This window comes from Sabethes cyaneus, chromosome 2 (genome assembly GCF_943734655.1).
Source record: "Sabethes cyaneus chromosome 2, idSabCyanKW18_F2, whole genome shotgun sequence".
In the NCBI taxonomy this organism is placed as follows: domain Eukaryota; kingdom Metazoa; phylum Arthropoda; class Insecta; order Diptera; family Culicidae; genus Sabethes; species Sabethes cyaneus.
The window spans coordinates 92,742,587-92,765,219 of record NC_071354.1 but is presented as its reverse complement, the minus strand read 5'-3'; the positions used below and the strand labels follow the sequence as shown (position 1 = coordinate 92,765,219).

The window sequence follows — 22,633 nt, the reverse complement described above, 5'->3', positions numbered from 1 at the left end:
TGCTGCTTTTTGTTTACATTTCTGGATCAAACCAGCAGAAGCTAAAACCACAGAGATTAATCTGTGCTAAAACTATTTGAGATTAATTATTTTTATTTCACTCGAATAAATTTAATCCTCGCACATTTCTAATTACAAATAAAATTAGAATGCAATGCTCTTCCTTATTTTGTTGTGTTGTGTTGTGTAGCATATGCTGCCGGTATCTCACTACTAGTTAATTACCTGGCTCCAAACTTTATGTTCTTTAATTAATTCGCGCTGCATAAAGCTGCTGCAAGTTCTAAAACGAACTTTTACTTAAGAACAACTCATTGGCAAAATTCGCATCGCTTGTATACGGCAAAGATGACGCAGTGGATCGGAATAGGTTTACAACGCGGAACACGCAAAATCACCACACCGGGTTCAAACCCAACAGCAGGCAAATGCAACGAATATAGAAGTTAGGTAGAAGTATAAAAATAGAACATAGAAGTGCTGCTAAATTTTAGTTTTTGACAGTTTATTTTGAAGCTGCTTAGCGTTCTATGCAGCGAACCCAAGACAGCTTGAAAGCCCAATTAGTTACTTAAAAGTGACGCTGCTTAGCAAGTTATAGATTAATAGCTTTATGTATAAAGCTGTTTAACCCTCGTTAGACACCATTATTCGAACTCTTGGTTACTTGGGGTGAGCCGAAAGAAAACTTGGTAGAAGTTTGTAAAACCACTTTAACACGCTTAAGCAGCCTTAAAGTAGTTTGAAAGCTGTGAGCCTAATAAAAGCTTCCACTCTACACTTTAACACATGTAAGCAGCCGTAAAACGGTTTGATGTTTATGGCTGTTTAGAAGCAGGTTTTTAGTAGAAAAATCCGGTTTTAGCTTGTTTATCAGCTTTGGGAGAGAACTGGTTTGAAAAACTTCAAGTAGCTTAAACATCGCTTATTTAAACACCATTTAAGTGCTTACTTTATGCAGCTTTGATCGCCTTAAACCAACCCGTAAACGGCTATTGCTCTTGCAATTCAGCTACCGTTGTTACTTGGGATGTCACATAGGCCTATTTGAAAAATTACCCGAGAAATGGTCTATTACTTCACGTGGGGTCATCTGCGGATTGTCAAAGTACTAGCATGGGAAAGCGCAATATCAATATCACCAAGTCACCTTGCTGCTTGTCACGTAAAATGCTCTACAGTTTTCGCTGTAACTTTTTAACGACTCGATTTTTTGACTTTCCTGGGTAGGTTCTCCCTTACCTATTGACTTTTACCCTTAACCGTATATGGTATCCAGCTTTTTACGCGCTATAATGGTGGCCGCTATAAATTGTGTTCGTAAAATGCGAACAATCTTTTTGACAACTCTGCATACATCAAATCTGGTACTCTTCTCTTGCAACACTACCGTTCTCTTTCTTTCGTTTACGTCAAAGAAGGAAAGCAAAACTGTGCGAAATGTAAACAAAACTAGACAAAACTATTGCCTTCCTTCTTTTGCGTAAACGAAAGAAAGAGCAACACTGCCGTACAGGAGAAGAGTGCCCAGTTTTGATGGATGCAGAGTTGTCAAAAAGATTGATCACATATTACGAACACAATTTATAGCGTCCGCCATTATAGCGCGTAAAAAGCTGGATATCATGAATATTTAATTTACCTAAATACAAAAATATGTTTTAGCGTGCAACGGGAAACTCGCCCATTTATACAGTGAAGATCGAATTTTTTACCCCTTAAGCATGTTGCCGATAGAATATTGTTTCTATTGCTCAATATGAAAATGCAAACTATATCCTTCTCCGTTTTTTGTTTTCGGCTATCACAAATCAAAACGCTTGATAGTGTGAACTGTGAAGAGATACGTATTCAACAGAAGCTAATTTGCCTATCTAACATTCTTTGAAAATGTTTTTCAAATGTATTGATCGGGTAGGGCGTATATGTGTGTGAAGAGTAGAGTAAAATTAGAGGTAGTTGGTAAGAAGCATTTTTTATTACTATGCGAAGCAAAGCAGCGTCTATGTATTTGCTATTGCTATCCCTTATTTTCACACAGTTTCCTGTTACTTTGGCTTTGGTACAATGGTACCGCTCGTTGCACACAACGGCAACAAGGTAATCTTTGCTCTACACATAGGCAGCTGGCGAGTGGCGGTGACGATGGGTGATTGGTATATAATTGGCAGTGTTGGCAGCTTTTCGAATATTTTACAAATTTTTAAAATATGCTATTGGAATTTTCTTATCACGTTAAGTTTTTGGTTTGACATTTATGTTACGATTACCATATCAATGAAATGAATTTTTAAGAAGATAATTTTCAAATTGTACTGCACACTCAATACTATCAATGAAGCATAATTTCAAAAGCATTTATCTGGTTACGCTTCCACTGTGTGACATGCTAATGTCGGGAGCGGGACAGAACCAACTATCGGCCTTTCGAAATTGTGCTTCGAACACAAGAAAATCGCTAGCACTTCGTTAGTATTCGTAGTGCTGTAGACAAATCCAGTTGTGTGTAGTGTGATCTCTTCGCTGGGTGTACGCGTTTCGCACATTTGCTGAGCCGATGGTGATGAGACTACACTCTCGTTCAATACAATAGTGAATCAACGCCAAGTATAGCAGTGATCCTTGATTATTTTTTGAGTGCATTTTCCCCCGCCGCCTTTACTTGTGAACACTCTCACATGCCACCGCACCACCACAAAAGTTCCCGTTTGCAAACAGCGAAAACTGCAGCAACCGTCGGTGCTTCCGCAGTAGGCTGCGTGAATTGAAAAAGGTATAGTGTGTATTTGAGACGCCATAGAAGATCTCTATCGAAGTAGTAATAAAGCTGTGGGTTGCCACACAGCCATATTTCGAGCGCGCGCGGACACAAATTTTCTTTTGGATTTGAATCGTTCATTTCTTACCCTTATTCTGAAAATTAGAAAAAAACAAATCAATTACCTGCGATTTTTCTGCTACATATTTTTCGATTATGCGCGTTTTTGCTCCACTTGTATCGTTGAAAGCGGAATTCGTTCATAAAATGGCGTCCGTCATGAATTTATTTTTTTCGAAGACGACGCTCCGCCAGGCAACAAAATGTTAAGACAAAAAAAATGTTATCAGCTCCAGCGTTATCAGTTTGATATGCTATTACGCTCGTATGTGGCGAGGGCGGTGTATTGTGGTTGCGTGAAAGTGTAAGTGCAAGAAAGTGAAAAAGTGAATTTTCAATTTGCCCATATTGCGCCCGGCCGCCGTGTGCACACACAGAACGACCGAACGAACGAGTCGACCTTTTTTGTTCTATGCTTGGATTTGTTGGGTTCGTCCTGCCGAGCGTCAGAGTGTGCGCGTGTTTTTCATTCTTTTTTTTTTCTATTTGGTCCAACTTTCGGAAACTCGGCGCTAGTGACCGCATATACCGGTATGTGAGTTTGAAAAATCGTGCGTGTACGCGTGTGATATAGGTAACTTATTTGGTTTGTTCTCTTATTACGCGGATGCACAATTTACCTCAAATTCAGAATAACAGAAAGATTGAATGATTCACAACTCTGTTTTTGATTTATCAATGAAGTTTTCATTTGAGATGTGTCTTTTTTCTCTTAAAATCCGATTATATTGGTAAAATTCTCAATTTTTAATCCTTTTTATGCAACATTTTGTTTAATTTTATACAGAAAGGCAGGTTCATACGTTTATATTACCGGTAAAATAACAATAGTCACCTGATGTTTAGCTAAAATATTTTTTTTTCAATCAGCTTTACTTTTTTCTCAACCTGTGTTACGTTTACTAAGTCGCTTAGCGCCGTTTTATTTCGTCGAGGTTCAGCCCCGCACTGGAATAAATACGTGTAACATATTTTTCATCCACTTTCCGTGGTCGGATCATTTCAAAATTAAGAAAAAGTTTGTAGAACCTAAATCTGAAATAGAAAAATAGTGAGTTCTAAAAAAAAAAATTAAATTACATTTTTGTTCAAGTTTTAACGCAACTTTTTCTAATTTTGTGTTTTGCCAAGACGTAAAAGCAGACGGACCTAACAGTAAAGCCTATATGCTCTCGTAAAGTACTCATTGCAAATATGTACCAAGAATTATTGTTTTCATAACTATGATACTTTGCTTCTAACCTAAGTTTCAACTGCTACAGAATTTGTATTTTTATCAAGATAGCCAAATTCCAGAAGCTGGTCAATGGGAATTATCAAGGGGAATATTGTTATCGCATATACCCTTTGTCACCTAAAACTGTTCATTCATCAATCGTGACATCAATTATTCAGGAGGTAACTAAGTTCTCACTGTGATACAACTTTTTTGTGAAAAAATGGTTACAAATGAATCAGTCAAAATATTAATTAACGCTAACTACAACTTCTGGTAAAATTTGAATATCGTTATAATAGTAAAAATGTAAATCCATTTTCTGACGCTTTCATACAAGATCATGTGTCGTCGGACGGTGCAATATGTGGAGAATATAGCGGGTGGGGCATCCATTTGAGTGCTACCAAGAAGATTATAATGAATTTGGTAACGTGAGGCCGATCGTTGTCATGCTGTAGACTCACTTAGTCGTGCATCTGTTCATATTGTGGCTGATTCATTTTTATGACTACTTTATCACCTGCCACGATAAGATTTGTTTGATTATAGTCACTTTAACCAGCTTGGGTCATTCGTGACTTCTGCGGGGTTGGGATTTGAACTCGGGTCCTCTTTTTGTCACAGACAGTTCTTTGCCTTTGAAATATTCGCAACGCATACAATCGCTTGATAATGATTTGACGGATCACTTTTAATGCCGACGCCAGCTCTCTCTGAATTTAGCAGTTTGTCTTTGGGGGTACGATCCACATCAAAATCGCCGTCTTTGAGGCGACTGCACTGGGTCATTCACAAAATAAATGTTGTTTCAATTATAGTAGCATCGCCGTTAACGTTTTGGAGCTCTTGATGCGCTTTAGTTGCCGTTTTCGAATGAAAGAAGAAAATTAACACTTCCTCCAAATAATGGTATTTATTTGGCACAAAATTAGAATTCACACAACCAAAAGTATAACACCAAAACAAAATCACTTATTGCTTACCTTATGTCTTAGTTCATGACGTTTTAGTTAATCGACCACCACTTACTGATCCATCCAATGTTAATGATAACACCGTTTGTTTATCGATTTTGTCATCAGAATTAAATCGTGTTAAATAAATTTTTGGGGCGAACCAACCACTGGTTGAAAAAGCCCCATTAAAAAAAGTTAATAAATTGTATAAAAATAAAAAACTGTAACCCAACAATTGGATAACAAAACAAGTGTTCAATTTACGAAGTGTTCCACTAGATCCAGCAAATAGGATATAGGTTGAGCACATGATTTAAAAATTGATTTATATGATATCCTAAATTTGCACTTAGTATCTTTGGGCCAAGTATATAGCTGTCTTAAAGCAAATGAAAAGTTTCGTGTGGATTAAATAAGGCCATTATAAATACTTAGAAAAGTTTTTGTCCCTCCGGTGTTGAGCTACTGAAGGGAGTGGGGGGGGGGGGGTTGCGAAAAAACAACAGAGAGAATTTTTTGATCGAGCAAAAAAAAAAATGGATTTTAAGCATTTTTACTTGAAGTTTAAACGTGAAAACCAAATCTATTTCTTGCTTTTAATATATACGTTGTTATTTTTCATGCAAAACTCTACGAACAAAAAGACAAAAACGAAAGAAAAATTTTTTTGACCGAGTTTCGGAAATTCCACTGTTTGAACTTCCATTTCTATTTCGTGCTAGAAGCGTTAACAACTCGTACACTCATTTTTCGAGTTTTTCAGGCTGTAGAGCCCACTGACAATTGGTTTTATAAACAAAATTTAACTCAAATCCTACAAATTACTTTTTTGCCCCCCGATTTTTCAAGCCAATTTCCAAGGGGGGGGGGGGGGGGGGGTTACAAAAACTTTGAAAATGATTTGCAATGGCCTAATACATACTGTGACTTTTTAGAATCGGCATGTTTAACCAAATCGGAAATCATTATAAATAGTAGCAATCGTATCCTCCAGGTGTTCAAACAACTGTTTCAACGCAACCCATATGTTTTTTTTATTCGTTTACAGATAATACCCGAATGGAATATTTGTCGTAACTGATGATACCTCCGCATTGTGAAAAAGATAAGTGTAGTGAAGTTTAGATAACGCATATCGCGCGGAACTTATTACGTACAAGCCGTGTCAGATTTAATTAGTAGAACGAATAGCGGCGATTGCGACTAATAAGAGAACTGCAGCAGTGTCGGAATAATCAAAATGTGCGCGGCTCAAACGAATCCGCCCGCAAGTTTTAACTACACTTGGGGCTTTGCAGATAACTCCCGCACCGAGTCGGTGGTAGAAATTAGCCCCAACATTAATTACACTGTCAGTGATGCGACGGTAAGTACTTTATATTTAATATTTTTTTCCTAATTATTTTCAATTGCCTACAATTGTCACAAGTACACTTCAGGACGACATGAATAGTATTGCTTTCGATCCGTTTCCCGCCAAAAAATATCACCAATCAACTGAATCTATTTCACGGCTGTGTTTTGGTTCATGTTGCTCCACAAACACGCCGAGGGGAGTTAGTGGAAACATGGCACACACAGAGGGTTTAATGTTATGAACAAGTCGCTCTCGTCCACTGTGTTTCTGTGCTGATGTGCAACAATTTTCAACATTATCATATCACACAAACACATTGTGTAACTCATACCGCTGCCTATATGTTGCTTTCACTCTACAACAACAATCCAACCGGCCGGCCCATCCGATTGCTCACGGTTCCTTCGATGGATTTTCGTCCTCATATCGGAGGCTTGGATATATGTGGCAGGTTCTCCTGAGGCGGGCACACACATTCGTGTTCTTGTGACCGATCGGGATGCAGTTAGGACTTGTCTTTCTGTTAACCAAAAAAAGAACAAATCAAGTCTGTCTTTCTCCAATTAACGGTAACCACATAGGTGACAACTTAAGTAACTGCATAACTAATTCTGGTAATTGCCCCCATCAAATCTTTTGAAAAATTTTATATTGCACATCAGAATTGAACTAATAGGCTGCTACCTGAAGAGTTCTTAACTTTCTTTTTGTGTTGCCGCACTCTCTATACTCTATAGTATTGACCAATTTTATAAACTTTTGTTGTAGATCGATTGTAATAAGATTTGTGTAAGCAGCATTTGTTTTTGTTTTTTGTACCTACTTCTGACACCACGACAACTAACCAAGGACGAACTGATTTTTGCTATGGTATCAGTTTCAACACTTCAATAAAAAATAGCTACGTGTAATTTGCTGCAGCACTTGTTCTATTTTGATGTGGAATTGCATGCACTTATTTGCGTGGCAATGGTAGTGAGGACGTGAATGAATGCATTAATTTATTGTTTGTTGTGCCAGAGAGCGATATTAATGCCATTCATGTTCCAATCATTCGCTGCGATGCACGACATATGAATTAACTCAAATATGCAATGTAGCTAAACGGTATAATGCTATATTTTAAGCAGCGTACAAGACAAGCCGACCAGCAGTAATTATTATTTAGCTAGTTCCATTTGAAATTCAAATATGCAGATTGATTTGCGTCACCGTTTTTGACCTTTTTCTTCATTGAATGTGGGATCTTCAATTACACGTCGTATTGTGCTTGATGCATTATATCTATAGTACAGTGTGTTGATTCTACGAAAGGTAATCGTGCGTAAAACTCAACACATTCATGTAGAAAAGTTGATAATAAGCGATAAATTTAACCAATACAATTTCTAATATTAATGAAAATATTCTTTCTTCCTGGGCCGCAAGTGTCTCTTTCTTCTGTCTGTCTATTTGGGCGCGTTCAAAAATGGCTGCTGCTGCTCTGCTGATGGCGTTATGTATTAGTTTGCCAGCAACAAGAATCGGAAAAGTACCGAGCGAAGCGAACACAAAAAAGGCCGCAATGGTATAGTAGGTATATAACCACATCATCAAGCGCTGTTGCCACGTTTGCTTCTATGGCTCTTGTGTGTGAAATTTCTGCTCGCTGTCGGCGCGGTTGTTTTCCCTTCCTTTCCATTCACAACCGTGCACCTATGCCTGTGTGCTGCTCCTCATTCACGGTGTAGCCGAATGCTCAACATGAATATGCGCTATCGATTTTCTTCCAGGAACCCATACAAAAAGATTGCTTTTATTGAAACCTAGATCGAGGAGTGGTGTGGTGTGCAAACAGAATTGCTGATTCGAACGAACAAAGTACAGCCGTGGTTTGTGCTCTGCTCTGCTCGGTTGCCACTTTTCGCTGTGTTAGTTCAGTTGTTGTTCACGCTAACTGCGCATGAAGCGAGGGTTTTTGTAGCTGCGCATTAAAAATTATCACTTTACTGATGATGGTTATGTAAAGGTGTACGACGCTGCTACTCGGCTCCACTAGCGGAGCTGTCTCTAACTTGTGCGTCTGTATATAATATAAAATCGTGTAGCATATTCCACAAGGCGAGGCGACCCGACAGTTAACAGTGGTACTTAATATTGGATTGGTTATTTGCGCTTGTCTGGTTTTTCTCACCGTTGGTGTGTTGAAAAACTTTTAGCATGAATGTGCTTTCAAAACACATTCATTATCGGCCTAACTCTAATACACCCGGCACACACTTTATCACGTGAGTAAAGGCCACTCAAACGACGACTTTCCGCTGGCGCGTCTAACATAAAACACAAGATACCATGCTGCCAACCATGATGGTAGGAGTATGGTATGGTATGATGATAATCTGTAACCACATTTTTATTGCATCTGGTTAGCCGTGCGTGTGAGTACCACTAGCACGCCAGAAGACTCCTCGCATCGCAGTGCAATCGTCACTACCACCACCACCACCACCACCACACCACCGCGCTGCGCTACTACCCGTTGTCTTTACGTTAGTTTGAATGCACTCCAGTCTGGTTCATATATTTCTACACATTATACATCGGTTACTATGGTGTTGTTTTCCTAGACTTGAAATCCTGTGTTTGTTACACCAATACTTGTCATATTTCTATTTTTCTGCTTTCTATTTATAATCCAAAAGGTAAACATTGCAATACATTTGTAACTTATGGTGCACCTACCGGCTTTTATCTTTTGGATTTCGATAAATTTTCCAGGTAGGCAGTCTTTAAGATATTGCTATCAATTTTCACGTTTAATTAGCATAAGCATAGTATACCGCCCGTGTGCTGTCATCCGTTTATTGACCAGGACTGATGAAGAAAGATGACTGGAAAAGGCGTACTGCTTTGAAGTTTTTCCTAGGTAACACATTTTACGTGTACAGCAATACGAAATAGCTTCGAAAATGCTGAATTTCTTCATCGCGGGTGTCCCAAGATTTCCAAATATTAAACTTTGAATTATTTTCATAAATTAACTTTGTATAAAAAAGCAAAGCAAAACCTAGGTGCTACATTCCTTTATTAAAATTTAACCTTCTCTTTTTATACGACAGACTTCGCTGCCGTTGATGTACAGGACAAGGCGCTAAAAAAGAAAAATCATCTTAGAAGTAATCTGAACATTCTAAAAAAATTGTCCCTTCAAGCAAATAAAATCAAAAATTGCTTTCTTTACCAAACTAGGTATTTTTCTTGACCCCAATCGTTAATATTTGATGGTTTAATTCAAATAACTTCACGTATTCCCCGCGACATGGAGTCAACAAGGCTACGACATATGCTGACAGGGATACCAAACCATGCTGCGGATGCCTGGATTTTGGACCACAGTTCCTTTTTGTTCTTTGATTTCACAGGGCTTATGGACTTTTTAACGATCTGCCATATGTTCTCTATTGTCTGGATTGGCCATAAGATCAATTTTGCTGTTTTTAAACCATTTCTTGATCAAATCGAGCAATATGTTTAAGGTCATCATCTTGCATAAATTGCCATTCCGCATGTGGCAGAATCTAGTACCGTTTTTGTTTTTTAACCTGGGTTAGTTCCAATCCGACCACTGAATAAACAAACATTTTCGGGAGAATAAACAAACGTTTTCGGGTTGTCAGTTTATTGCTAACAGCGGGGTTGAAACTGTAGGAAGACCCAGGGCGAACCCGACGTCTAAAAAGTTCAACCTAGAGTGAAACTAAGTCCAATCTGAGTGAAAAACAAACGTTTTGACAGACGTTCGGTTGAAACTACTGTGTTATCTGACTCACTGCGAATATACGTGTTATTGCAATAAAAAGGTAATCTACCGTTTTATGCCTTTATAACGCATATGCTACTATCGATAACAAACGATTTTTTGTAAGTTGTGCTTTTGACGTAGGACTACGTCTTACGGCAAGTTTTGAGATAGGGTGTCATTCCAAAAAATCGAAAAATGCGAGCGTCACGAAAAATGAAAGGTTTTGAGCGCTAATAGCTCAGCGGTTTTCCGATCGATTTTCAATATTCTTACACCAATCGATCGGAAAATCTTCTAAGAATTGACCCAAAAGAAGAAAAGTATGGATTCTTGATGTTGAACTATTGAAAAATTGAAAATAATGAACCTATGTTTTACCAGAATTTGCGCTTCGTGATTGGTTGGAAGATTCTTTACGATGATCAAAACCTATACCAATTTGATATCTGTGCTTGGGAAGTAAGCCAAAACAAGTGACCAAGTTTCCTCATTTCAACAAGATTTCTTAACACCGCGGTTCAACCTAGACCATTTTGATGTCCTTGCTTGGGAAGTACGCCAGAGAGAGTGACAAAGCCCCCTCGTGCCAACAGATTTCTTACGAACCCGATTAAACCTAGTCCAATTTGATGTCTGTGTTAGGGAAGTGTGCCAGAAAAAATGACAAGTTCGTTGTCCCAACAAATCGCAAATTCTTTACTGCGAGACGATTAAACCTCGGCGAACTTAATATCTGTGTTGGAAAAATGTGCTGCACCTGTAATGTTCGGTTATAATACGACTCTGTGAATACGCATGCTTGCCGTTTCATTAGAAGTGTAGTAGAAAGATGTGCTGTTGATAAAATAGGATTGAATTGGTAAAATCCCTTCAACGTGGGAAACCATGGATAATAAAAACAATCTTTAATTTCAGTTTCAAATGCACAATCTTTTGAGAATTGAACGTATGGAATGTTACTACTTTGATAAATGTTACATACAACGCATGTATATATGTTTCATATAGCATGTATACATGAAGAATCGAATGATTACAAGCATGAATACATGCCACTATCACTACAAAGAGACTTACGTAGTCCTGCGTCACCTATATATGCGGTCGTGTCTTGTACACAACCCCTCTGATTTTGTTATTGCATTTAGCTTGTAAAAAGTTGTAAAAATAACAATTTAGTTTCACAATAAAATTATTGCGTACTAACTGGTACTTGAAGTATAACGTTTAAGTACGTTATTTTTCGAGATCAAAATTAACGATATTTTCGATACAAGGGCGATATTTTTCGTGACCTTTCGAACCAACACGATCCACAGTGGTCCAAACAGTGAAATACGTGATCGTGTGATTGATATTGCGCCGAAACGTGAAGTTTATCGCATGTAGTGTCTTCCGGAAAATTTCTTGGTATAACAAGCCCCTTCTTGTGAGAGAAATATTTGGATGATTAATTCCCTTAAAAGTGAGATACGCAATTTATTTTCTACATAATAACTTGGCCTCCCTCCAGAGGCGCGGGATCTTGGAGATGCTTCCGCGTAAGCATAGGTATTTTTCTTGGACTTCTACCGACGAGCTGCTTCTCAACAAGCCGTCTCTGAATTGTTCTGATCCCTTATCTTCGATGCTGTCTTGAACGGGTCAATATTGGACAACTGTTTGATGTGCTCGTTAACCTTAGCTGTAGTGTTCCGGGGTCATTTGGTTACCAGAAGAGGTCTGGTTGGGTCACGGAGTCGCAAAACGAATGGTCTACCAAGAAAGGCAGCGATCTCTGGTTACGGTTTACCTTGCTTGGTCATTTGACGGATGAGCGGGCTTCCGTGCAATGATAGTTCCGGCCCATTTTGTTAGAAATTGTACTTGAAATTTGAAATTTGTACTTCAATTAGCCTTGTTATGCTGCCAACACCACTAAAATTACATTTAATATAATAAAACATTTCGAAAAAAAGACTAATATCATGAATAATATGATTATACAAATAAAAAATATTAAGACCAAGTGGAGACTGCCCTTATTCTTTTCTCGCATGATTTTTGAAGCATGTGACAGGCGAGTTGGCGACTATTCTTTAGGTAATTTAATTCAAAAAACTTAATCGACACCCTGCTTCATATTCCGTTTTCGAAGTGCATTCCAGCTCCTACGGTAAAGGGGTCAGAAGAATGTTAATACCTTCCGCTATAACTTGTTCACATGCAAGTAGAAAAGAGTTCCTGTTTTTTTTTCGATGAAAAATGATGCAAGCAATCTTGGGCTGTCGTCGGGAGTGATTCATCTTCCACCCTGATTTGACCATTCTGAATTATTAGGTATGCGCACTACCAGGTCCGGAAAGCGAGATTTTCCCTCTGGACTATTCCGATGCATCGGCGCGGCATTGTGCAAACAAGGTCTGAACTTTTAACTAGCTCCGGTTCCCGATGTACAGCGTCATTGCACAAAGTTGGATGCAATTAAATTACTGACGCCAGGAGAGAAAGAGAGGGTCGAACCGGGGAGAAAGGTTATTCCAACATCAGCTTTATTTTCAGACGACGCTCGCTCGGTAGAGTTGTATGTGCGGTTGGCAGTTTGCTTGTTGCTGTGTGCCGTCGGAAAGTGGTTCTTTTGAATGTGCCGCGATGACGACGACGACAACGAGAATGATAGTGCTGTTTTTTGTTACTTGGATTTCACATTTATATTTTTCCGCGTTTCTCCATCACCATGAGTCGTCGCGTCGTCTCAGCTCAGTCGGCAAATTCAGCTGGATACACAAGCCCTGGATTGAACAAACAGAAATGTTCGTCGTCGTTATTCTACCATCCTATGCTCGGCACTTGGACGAGCGGCGGGAAAACGTACTGTTGCCACGATGGTACCGATAACGATGACAACTAGTTTCTATGTTTTGTCGCACGCAGGCACGCAATGTTTGTCGATCGTGCTAGCCAAAACTAAACTGAACCTTATTTTGGCTGTAGCTCATAGGAATTTATGCGCATCATATTTCATTCACACAACAGAATTTTCTTCGTTCAAAATTCGACATCAAGTGCAAGCATAGAGTTTTCCTCTCTTTGGCAACGCCGGATTTCGACCGCAGTCATTTTGCATCTCGTTTGCCGAAAACGGTAAGGCCCTATAACAGCACAATTGACCGATAGAGTCCCATGTTTTGAATCACAGTAGAGTTTATATTTTAGGATAAAATGCTCTTGGTTGGTTTGCTCGTTTAATTTTTAAACAACATAAAATTTCTGATAACAATTTTATTGTAGTAAGAAAACGAAACCCTCGGTTCCCGCATTAAAAAAATTAAATATAAGAATGTGATTGTCATTTACAAATTTAGTTATACCAATTTGCAAAACTTTCTTACGATCTGTTGGATATCAAATCTCTTATATTAAACTAAAAGTCAAAACAATTAATGACAAACGAACGGTACTTTGTTTACAATCGGAAGTATACACAAAACGTTCACAAATTCTTTCAAAAACTCATACGACCGCGAACCACGCTGGTTACTGCTTCGCAGTGTGCTACCAAAACATGAAACGAAACATGAAAACAAGAGGCTGCAAGAAAGAGAGTAAGTCCGGTAGAGGTAGAGGTGCTCTGTTGCCCTGATCTGTATCTAATACACGCACGCTTGAAAGGGAGCCAGCCTACTCGCCAAGTACTACAACATGCGTCACCAAATATGCGCCCTGTCTAGATGATGTCTGTAGTGAAGTTGATAGCAGTATTATGTAGGAACAGACTCACTAAGAAAGTGCTGGTTCGATTGGAACAACTATACCTGAAACATTTACAAGAGAAAAGAATATTGTAGAAAACCGAACGGAAACTCACTTGACCTAGTACATGGTTATCCAACACATTGAAGCACAGCATTTGTTTATGTTTTGATTTTCGTTTCGAGCTTTCCATCTAGGATTTGGCAAATTCAACATCCAAAACTCACGAATAGCTTCAAAGTATCGTACTAAATGTATCAACCTAAACAGGCTTAATTAATTCAACCAAGCAATCATGGTCCGAGATAAAAAACTGCGTGTTCTCGGTTATCAAGATGAGAATGATGTCACGGTATTTTTCGTCTGTAGAGCTACTTCATTGGACTTGTTTTCTGTTTTGTTCTGAAATCAAGAGAAGAGCACAGTTGGTGGCTTGTGGTAATGACGACAATTACTCAATACAGCCGTGGTGACCTTTTGCCAAGATGAACTGTAATAATATCAATTGATTAATTGAGCTTCGTTAAAGTCTGAGAGGTTCTTCGCGGAGGTACAGCCTGTTAGTTGACTTTTGCATGTAATGATTTGAAATCGTCTCCGAGCGCTGGTGGAATATCAAGATTTTTTCTTGACGGTGCAGAAATATAATGCTGAGCTTGCGATTTAGCTCTCACAAACCGGTATATTTGTGTTTTACCTTCGTTAGTTTCATTTAAAAAAAAAACCTCAGTTGATCTCGATATAATATGCTGATCTCACACATATGATGAATAACAAGAAAGGTTGCACCAAGCCTAGGAACATCAAAACATGGTACCAAATTTGAAAATAACTGCACGTGATTTCGGTACTGTTTGGATGTGCCATTATTGCATGTGATAAATGCGTCATTTACCAGGCGCGACAACTGAGTCGCACACACAAAATTAATGACTGAGTGATACAAAGTCTGTACCCGTATTTGCAACGTCTCTTTCTAATTGCGATAACATTCATGTTAGACTTTTTCTGCGTTTGTAATATTATTAGTGTGTTAACTGCGGCCAAACCGCAATGCAGTAGGATTTCGGATGTCGTCTATGATGTCAAAAACGAAACCGGATTTAATCTAAATGCGTCACAATTTGAATTTTTATTATTGATAAATTACTGTCAGGTATATTTACCTTTAAAAGATAATTTTATGCAAATGCTGCAAGTGACCACGCTTGACCAGGTGGTCCATGCGAAAAGTTCAATTTCGGAACACTTTGTCTACCGTTATCCAACCGATGACCCGTGTAATATTGACTTCCAAAGACTCAATCGTTCTTGGTATAACTATTATGTGACACACTTTACGTAACCCTACAAAAAGTAGTGGTTCAAGAAAGCAAAATGGGTCTTTGCTCTTCATATTGTTTTTCAGCAATATTGTTTGTATTACTAGAAGCCGGTTATGTATTTATCCACGTTAACAATTTTGAAATAGACTAATCTCAAGTTTTTAGTCTTGAACTTGAAATGCGGTCGTACATAAATATTAATATTTTTTTGAAACGATGGTTCTACAATAAATGAAGGGACGGTAGGGGAAAGAAAAAAAAATTTTTGATGAAGGACCTTTTGTCCAATGCTGGAAGGTGCATGAGTCGTCGTCCTGCCAGTAAAAACCAGTTAGATTTAAACTTTTCGCTCGGTGGTAATTTGCAATAGACGTAGGAAGAGGCACAATTTGTGTCTATAACCCAACCAGACGCGTCGCTATCTTGATGAGTGGGTTTTGCAGTCTCCTTTTGTCCAGCACCTCTATGGTTCAAAGGTACAAGTACCAGCGAACCACATGCCCTGGTGGGTGTTGTGGGTTCGAATTCGGGTATAATCTCAGATTATATAGCTTGGTTCGACACATGCACCTTCCAACATTAGACAAAAGGTAGGAGTCAAAACGACTACTTGTTAAGCGTAGCTACCAATATCCCCCCTCTCCGCTTTTCCCCCTCCTTCATCAAAAAAATTTTCATTTCTTTCCCCTGCCGTCCCTTCATCAATTGTAGAACCATCGTTTCAAATAAATATTAATTTTGAAATGTTCCTCATCGTGCATTCAATCGATGGTTGTCGTCGGTTTCAAGGATTGTTAGATACCTTTATGAACAGCTGCAAGTTAATCTACCTGAGTAAAATGTGACGTAATTACTTTGCATCACCATCATATTTGATTACAACATACTACTCCGGAAGGTAAAGCAAAAACACTTTCACAGCTTGAGATCTTTATATTTTGCATTTATATATCTTTTGCTTGAAAATGCATGTATGATTTCACAATCACGTCAGCTCATTTGGAAGCTTTATCCTTACTGTCCTTAAACATTTGCCTTGAAGAGACCCAGAATATCTTCCTGCCTATAGAAAAAGTTGTCTTCTACTTTGGTTTGGTCACTTTGGAACGATGCCGCAAAGTTATAAATAACGGATTCACCGACGGGAATCCAACGAGCAATCAAGTACTCCAGCAATCAAACAATCTGTTGTTGGATTTCGCATGGAAATTGCTCTCTTATGGCAAACAATATTGGCTTTTACATATCTTTATATCGAAAGAACTAAGGAAAAATGCCTTTGATATAACCAAAACTATTATAAAAAGTAGCTCAACCTACTCTTACCAACATTCTAAGGGTTCTATTGTAGAATCGCTACGATACCTGTAACTCGGTGGAAGAATTAGAGACAACCGACGGAATCCTTGCGATTCGGGCAAGGGAACGCAGCTCGTGGATTTCTTAGAATTCTAAATATCGGAAGCCGCGAGCTTCGTTTTCAAGAACGTAAAGGATTCTTAAATGTGTATCTGAAAGCGATTCCTTTTTTCTAAATTCTCACTGAAAACTGAAAATTCAATCGTACGATAGCAAAAAATATTCGTTCAAAATCTCGGGACAGAGAACTTACAGAACAAGCCATAAATTATCTACTAAGATAAGAAGGTAAGAAAACTGTTGTTTACGAATTTTTTTAATCCATTTGTTGACGTTGATATTGATATGATACTGGAAGCTACAAGTATTGACTGTTGAAATCAATAGTTTTCCGTCATCGTTAAATCGTCGACTTTGCTTCTATCATACGGTCAATTCCTTAAATCATGCAGAATTTTGATACATTGTTTTGTCAAAACAGTTCTTGTTGTCATAAAAAACACATCAACAATCATTTGTTACAATATCAGCGGCTATTTACGCAGCGCCATACCCTTAATTTTCACATTTCGATTTAAAGTATATCCGGTGAGGTATGGATTCCCCAGATGAATTATTGAAACAACAAGCTGCTTGAAGGATTGGCTTTCTGGCGGTGAAAACTCCCATTCACAATATAAGGTTGCTATTTACGTGCCAGATAAACAAAAGCGACATGTTTATCGCCTGCTACTACCTGTCGCCCATTATCGTCATATCATCATTTCGTAGGCCTGTTTTCACACCGTCTAGACGAAGCATCGAAGTAGATGGACCGATACGTCCAGCCGCGTGATTACCGACCAAGTCTATCGAGGAGTGTACTTGTAGGAGGAGCATCTTTTTTGTAAATTTAAGCTCATTAAGGTTGAACGTTCGTGTTCGTTTTTTGGAATTAAGGAGGCGGCAGTCCCGTAGTATGGGGCTGCATTTGTAAATGAGAACCGAATTCAGAAATAGCAAAGCAACACGACCCATGAACCTGAAGTCCCGTTAGCAAAGTGACCAGATCGATATCCCAGTTGCGGCCGGCACGAAAAATGCTCATGCAAAGGGCACGGACCTCTTAGGGGACGTGCAATAATTACGTAAGGGATTTTTCCTCGTTTTTGAACCCCCCCTCCCCCCTATATAAGATTTTGTAAGATTTTGGCCAATCCCCCCTCCCCCAATAAAAAAATCTTAGTAAGATTTTTTGAAACATCAAAACTCAAGTTTTATTTAAAAAGTTAGACATTGAAAGAATATTGAAACAGTCAACAAAGTTTAAACAAGTTTATAAAAACCAAAGTTCAAAAAAATTAATAAAAAAAACCATATCCATTGTCTGTTGTAAATCCTTTTATGGCCCACTCACGAACAGAACGTATTTCAGCATTGAGGTTGTCAATAAATGTTGGTGTATGCTCAAAAACTCACTAGCGTCCACTTAATTCGCATTGATCCACTCTAAATCGTCTAAACACGTGTCCTCGTCAAGTAGCGTACAAAGAACTTTTTTGCCTCTTCTAGATGACACGCGACATGGTCTTATATTGGAATTAGCACTCCGTTGCGTCTAATGTACAGATCTGTAATGATCACCCGCGGTTTCCTTTGAAGCAAAATACTGACCCCACTCTGGTCACATGCGGCATTCAAGATCTTTAGGAACAGAAAAACAATACATCCCAAAAAACATTTTTGTAGTATAGTAGCTTAGCACCAGTTCCATTGGTACAGCTATACATTAGTTGAATAAGCTACTTTTAAACAAAAATGTTTCTCACGATAGCATAAGGGATTTTGCGGCTGCCTTGCGGGAGTGAGATAAGCAATTGCAACGAAATATGTTGGAATAATCCAGCTTTCCACGAGCGATGAGGGTGGTTGATGGGTACAACTTTCTGAAGGGCGTAGTTAGGTTATGACATTCATTGCAGAAGCGGTTACTGCGGTTACTATGGAAGCCACTACGGTTGTTTGGTGATTGGTAAACATTGTTTAGTTTTCGCCAGGGGGGTGGTGTCAAGCGAAAATTTCGTACCTAGCATCGAAATCATCATCCCCATAAAAAATTCCTCCTATTTAGTATTTGCAGTAGTGTTTCAAAAACAACAATCCCAGTTCTTCCAATGTTCGTTCTTCATAAAAACACAAATACTCAATAGTAAAAAGCATTCAGTCTATTCGTAATAAGCTAACCAAACTTGTTTTGTTTGAAGGTCATTGATAATTATCGTAATGAATTTTTATTGTAATTAATTAAAACGAGCTTAAAGTTTCACAAGCGATTTAGTTTTATATGTAAGTCAAATTTTTTTCTTCGCTGTTATTTCAATTTCTAACCAATTAAAAAAAAACGCCTAATTGAAAGTAAAAAATTTATAAAAATATTGCAAAAATTTCTTGGTCACTCTAATTTGGAAAAAATGGTAACCCTAAGAGCCAAATTTTTGGTGCATGTTAGTAACGCATCGAATACATGGAGTTTGACAAGCACACCATAGCCCTGGTTTTCGCAGACCAGCCGAAGAGGAATTTAGTTGAAGAGAATCGAATTTTTGTGCTTTTTTAGCTATCATTTTGTGAAATAGTCTTTGCATTGGGTCAATGTGACAATATTTCAGCCAAGAATAGTTACAAAACTGCGCTTCCGTATAACTAAATTCCTTTTCGGTTGATCTTCGTAAACTAAACAATGTTTACATTTTTCCACTCAACCAGCAAACAACCGTAGTGGTTTCCATAGTAACCGCAGTAACCGCTCCTTCATTGAATGTCAAAACCGAGCTGTGCCCTTCAGAAAGTTCTACCCATCAGCCACCCTCATCGCTCGTGGAAAGCTGGATAGCATAAACCGATGACATCAGATGGCTCAAGAACAAGTAGCCCAACTGTTGTTTCCCTGAGTGGGCAAGGCTAAAATACTCAGCAGGTTGCTATGCCTTTCCTTGCAGTATGAAGGATTTCGACACTTCACAACTTATCAATTTCAAATTTTTAGTTAAAAATGTGAATTTTTCATAATTTTTTCGTGTGTGAAAATCTTACGTAAGAAATGATTAAAGCCCCTCCCTCCCAAATAAGATTTTGTAAGATTTCGCGGAACACTCCCTCCCCCCATTATGCCTTACGTAATTAGTGCACGGTCCCTTACGTAACTGCGATAAATGAAGTAAGATGGTGAATGACCAACTGGTTAAAACCACATTAAAATAAAAATTTAAAAAATTAAGTAAAAGGCTATTTACATATTATGTAACGCATTTTCGAAGAAGGGAATATCTACGCTTTACATTCTTCAAATTTGGCTCTAATTATCCAGTTCAAGTTGATACTGCACCGATTCAGCTATGAGTCCTGGCTTTATATTTAATTTGATCTACTTTGATATTTTTCTGGAGTATTTCGACGATTTTCTGTACATTATTTTAAAATATTTTTATGTACTGAGACACAGCCTGATGAACTAAATTACTCCAATTCACGCGGTTATTGTTTACCGGTCATCAATTCCTTGTACACCGTGTACTCTTCGTCAGATCTCGCTTCACTATTATAATAGTTTTAATAATACTTTATTATAATAGTACTAGCAGTTGTCCATTTCACCCCATCATTAGGGTAGGAAGAGGCAAGATGACCACCCTTTCAAAAATCGTTATATACGCTATAAAGATATATAATTAGTAACCGTACGCGTAAATAAACACTACATCTAACAATAATTTAAACAATTACAAAAATTTTCATCCATATTGCACCAATTATGCAGATAATGTATTTACTACAAATTGCTTCTAAAAATTCATCTACTTGCGGGGCAAAATGCGCACCGCTTTATAGACCAAGATTTTCGATAAAAATACATTGTTTAACATATTTCTGTCTAATAATGACCACAGAGGAATACGTACATTCAATGAACAACTTTTTTATGGTTAACTAAACACTCCCAATTATTCAAATAAATGTTTAAAACAGTTTATGATCAGCTTGAATCCATAATATTTACTATTTTGATTATACGTGAAATACAATGAAGGTTTAATAGCTTTTGAAAAGGATGGTCATCTTGCCCCACAAGGGTGGCCATCTTGTCCCGCAGGTTGGTAAAATTCCCAAGAATCGATGAATTTTTGCTCGTGAATATTTGATATGCATTATAACTTTTAGCACCCAATATGAATACAGGTTATAGAAAAGACTGTAAAAGATAACCTAGCGAGGGTTTTGAGCCCTTTGGTGTGGATTTCTTCGGATATATTGATAGTGAGCTTAAGGTGGGCATCTTGCCCCCTGCTACCCTATACATTTTCTTCAAAGCGTTCACAATTTTTCATACGCAAATAAAGTTACCTATTTTTTCAATGCAGACGTTACTTGAAAAGGTATTAAATTAAAATACTTCATTTTATAAAGTAACATTTTAGAATTAAACCGCACAAAAAGCTTAATTCCGTTGGCAAAAAAGTTACATCCAAACGCAGAATCCCTTCCAATTTCCAGTTTTTCTGTACTTTATCAAAATTTCAAAGTTCTAAATGATGTTGGGAACGTTCAGGCATCGTGAGATAGCAAGATGGTTGGATGCCCATCAAAACATTTACGAATCAACCATCTGTTCGTCTTACCCACCCTGTTCGTCTTACCCACAGTTTCCCTACAAGGCGTGAAAGAGAAAGAACGAAAAATTAAGTAAAGAAGGGTCGTAGAAGCAACGCTTATTGAGTTTGTATAACGTTTATTCTTTACCCAAGCCCAAGCTATAACGGGAACCGATTACGACCGGTTTGAACCCGACTCCTCCGCCCCGGCACAAACCACAGTGGACTAGATATGGGAAATGGCTATCTTTTCGGACCTAATCGTTCTGAATTTGGCAGATCAAATTTGTTTGTAAACGTGGCTTTGACGTATAACCGCCAACAGGTTTTTTTATACGTCTTGATGGTTTTATACTATTTTTTATTGTTGTCTTTGCCATTGATCATATTGATTTGTGATCGGTGTAAACGTCATGCTAATGCTTGAGCATTTTCTCGTGTTATTCGTGTCTGGCAATCGTTGCTGGCATCGACAGTTTGTTCTATGTAGCTACTGACTTTCTTTTGAAATCATGTTTGGATAGCCCACTAATTCGGACAAAAATTTCTTGTAAGTGTTTTCAAACTTTACCAGTGGCCTTTTTGTTTTCCTTAGCCAGTATACAATGTTTAAAGTTGCTGCACCACCTCGCCCAATGTCAATATTTTAGGCTATCAAAAACTTCCTCTTCGTGCAGAAAATAGTTGTGCTGAAAAAAAAACAACAAATTACTATGAAATCATGGAAGCTGCAGGCTCACACTCTGGGCAAACGTGTGTGTGCAGCGCATCTCACTCACAACCGTACAAACACAAGGATGACGTGTGATGTATTGTGCTGTGAATGTTAAATATGTTGCCATTAGGTAGTTGCAATGCTGTTGATGATAATAATGAAGCCTACGAATAAACATTTTTAACACATTGCAGCATCAACTGTTAAGCTACAGTAGACAGTAGGTAGCAACACGAAGCTATGAAAACATAAAAGCAGTGAAAATACACTACAACAAAACCGAACCGGTGACCGGGCGTCCGTACGCTGGTAATCCGCTTGGTATCATTTTTATGGAAATATCATATCAGAGAAGAGTTATTTATGTAGCTGTAGTGTGCAGCCACACACGCGATCAATGGAATGTGTGTGATACCGCCCGCTATGATATGAAGGTGTGAAAAAAGCATTCTACTGCTATGTACACCGGCAGCACGTGGATGCGTCAATCATATGATTCATTAATACTCACAGACTGCGTTTAGTTTGTATGCATTTAATTTTAAAATCCAAAATAATGCTATACCAAAACAAACTACCTAACATCAATGATTTCTGTGATCATTAAAGTAGTTCGAGTGAATTTTAAAAGCTTACTTTAATGAAACTATCCGCATCTATCACAATTACATCACCAGAAGTCA

The 22,633-nt window shown here is 38.2% G+C and overlaps 1 protein-coding gene across 7 annotated transcripts in view; it reads left to right on the top strand.

Moving 5' to 3' along the window:
* The first annotated feature begins 2,497 nt into the window (after positions 1-2,497).
* Positions 2,498-22,633, top strand: part of LOC128733941 (zinc finger protein 189-like) — a 43,449-nt gene continuing 23,313 nt past the window's right edge. For 3 of the 7 annotated variants that reach the window (XM_053827829.1, XM_053827830.1, XM_053827825.1), the window contains exons 1-2: positions 2,498-2,773; positions 6,102-6,419. In XM_053827829.1, coding sequence (XP_053683804.1) covers positions 6,294-6,419 — 126 coding nt within the window. In that variant the 5' untranslated portion in view covers positions 2,498-2,773; positions 6,102-6,293. Of the gene's footprint in view, positions 2,774-2,794; positions 3,183-3,257; positions 3,453-6,101; positions 6,420-22,633 lie in introns of those variants that run through there. The other 4 variants (XM_053827832.1, XM_053827827.1, XM_053827828.1 and 1 more) reach the window with 4 other exon arrangements.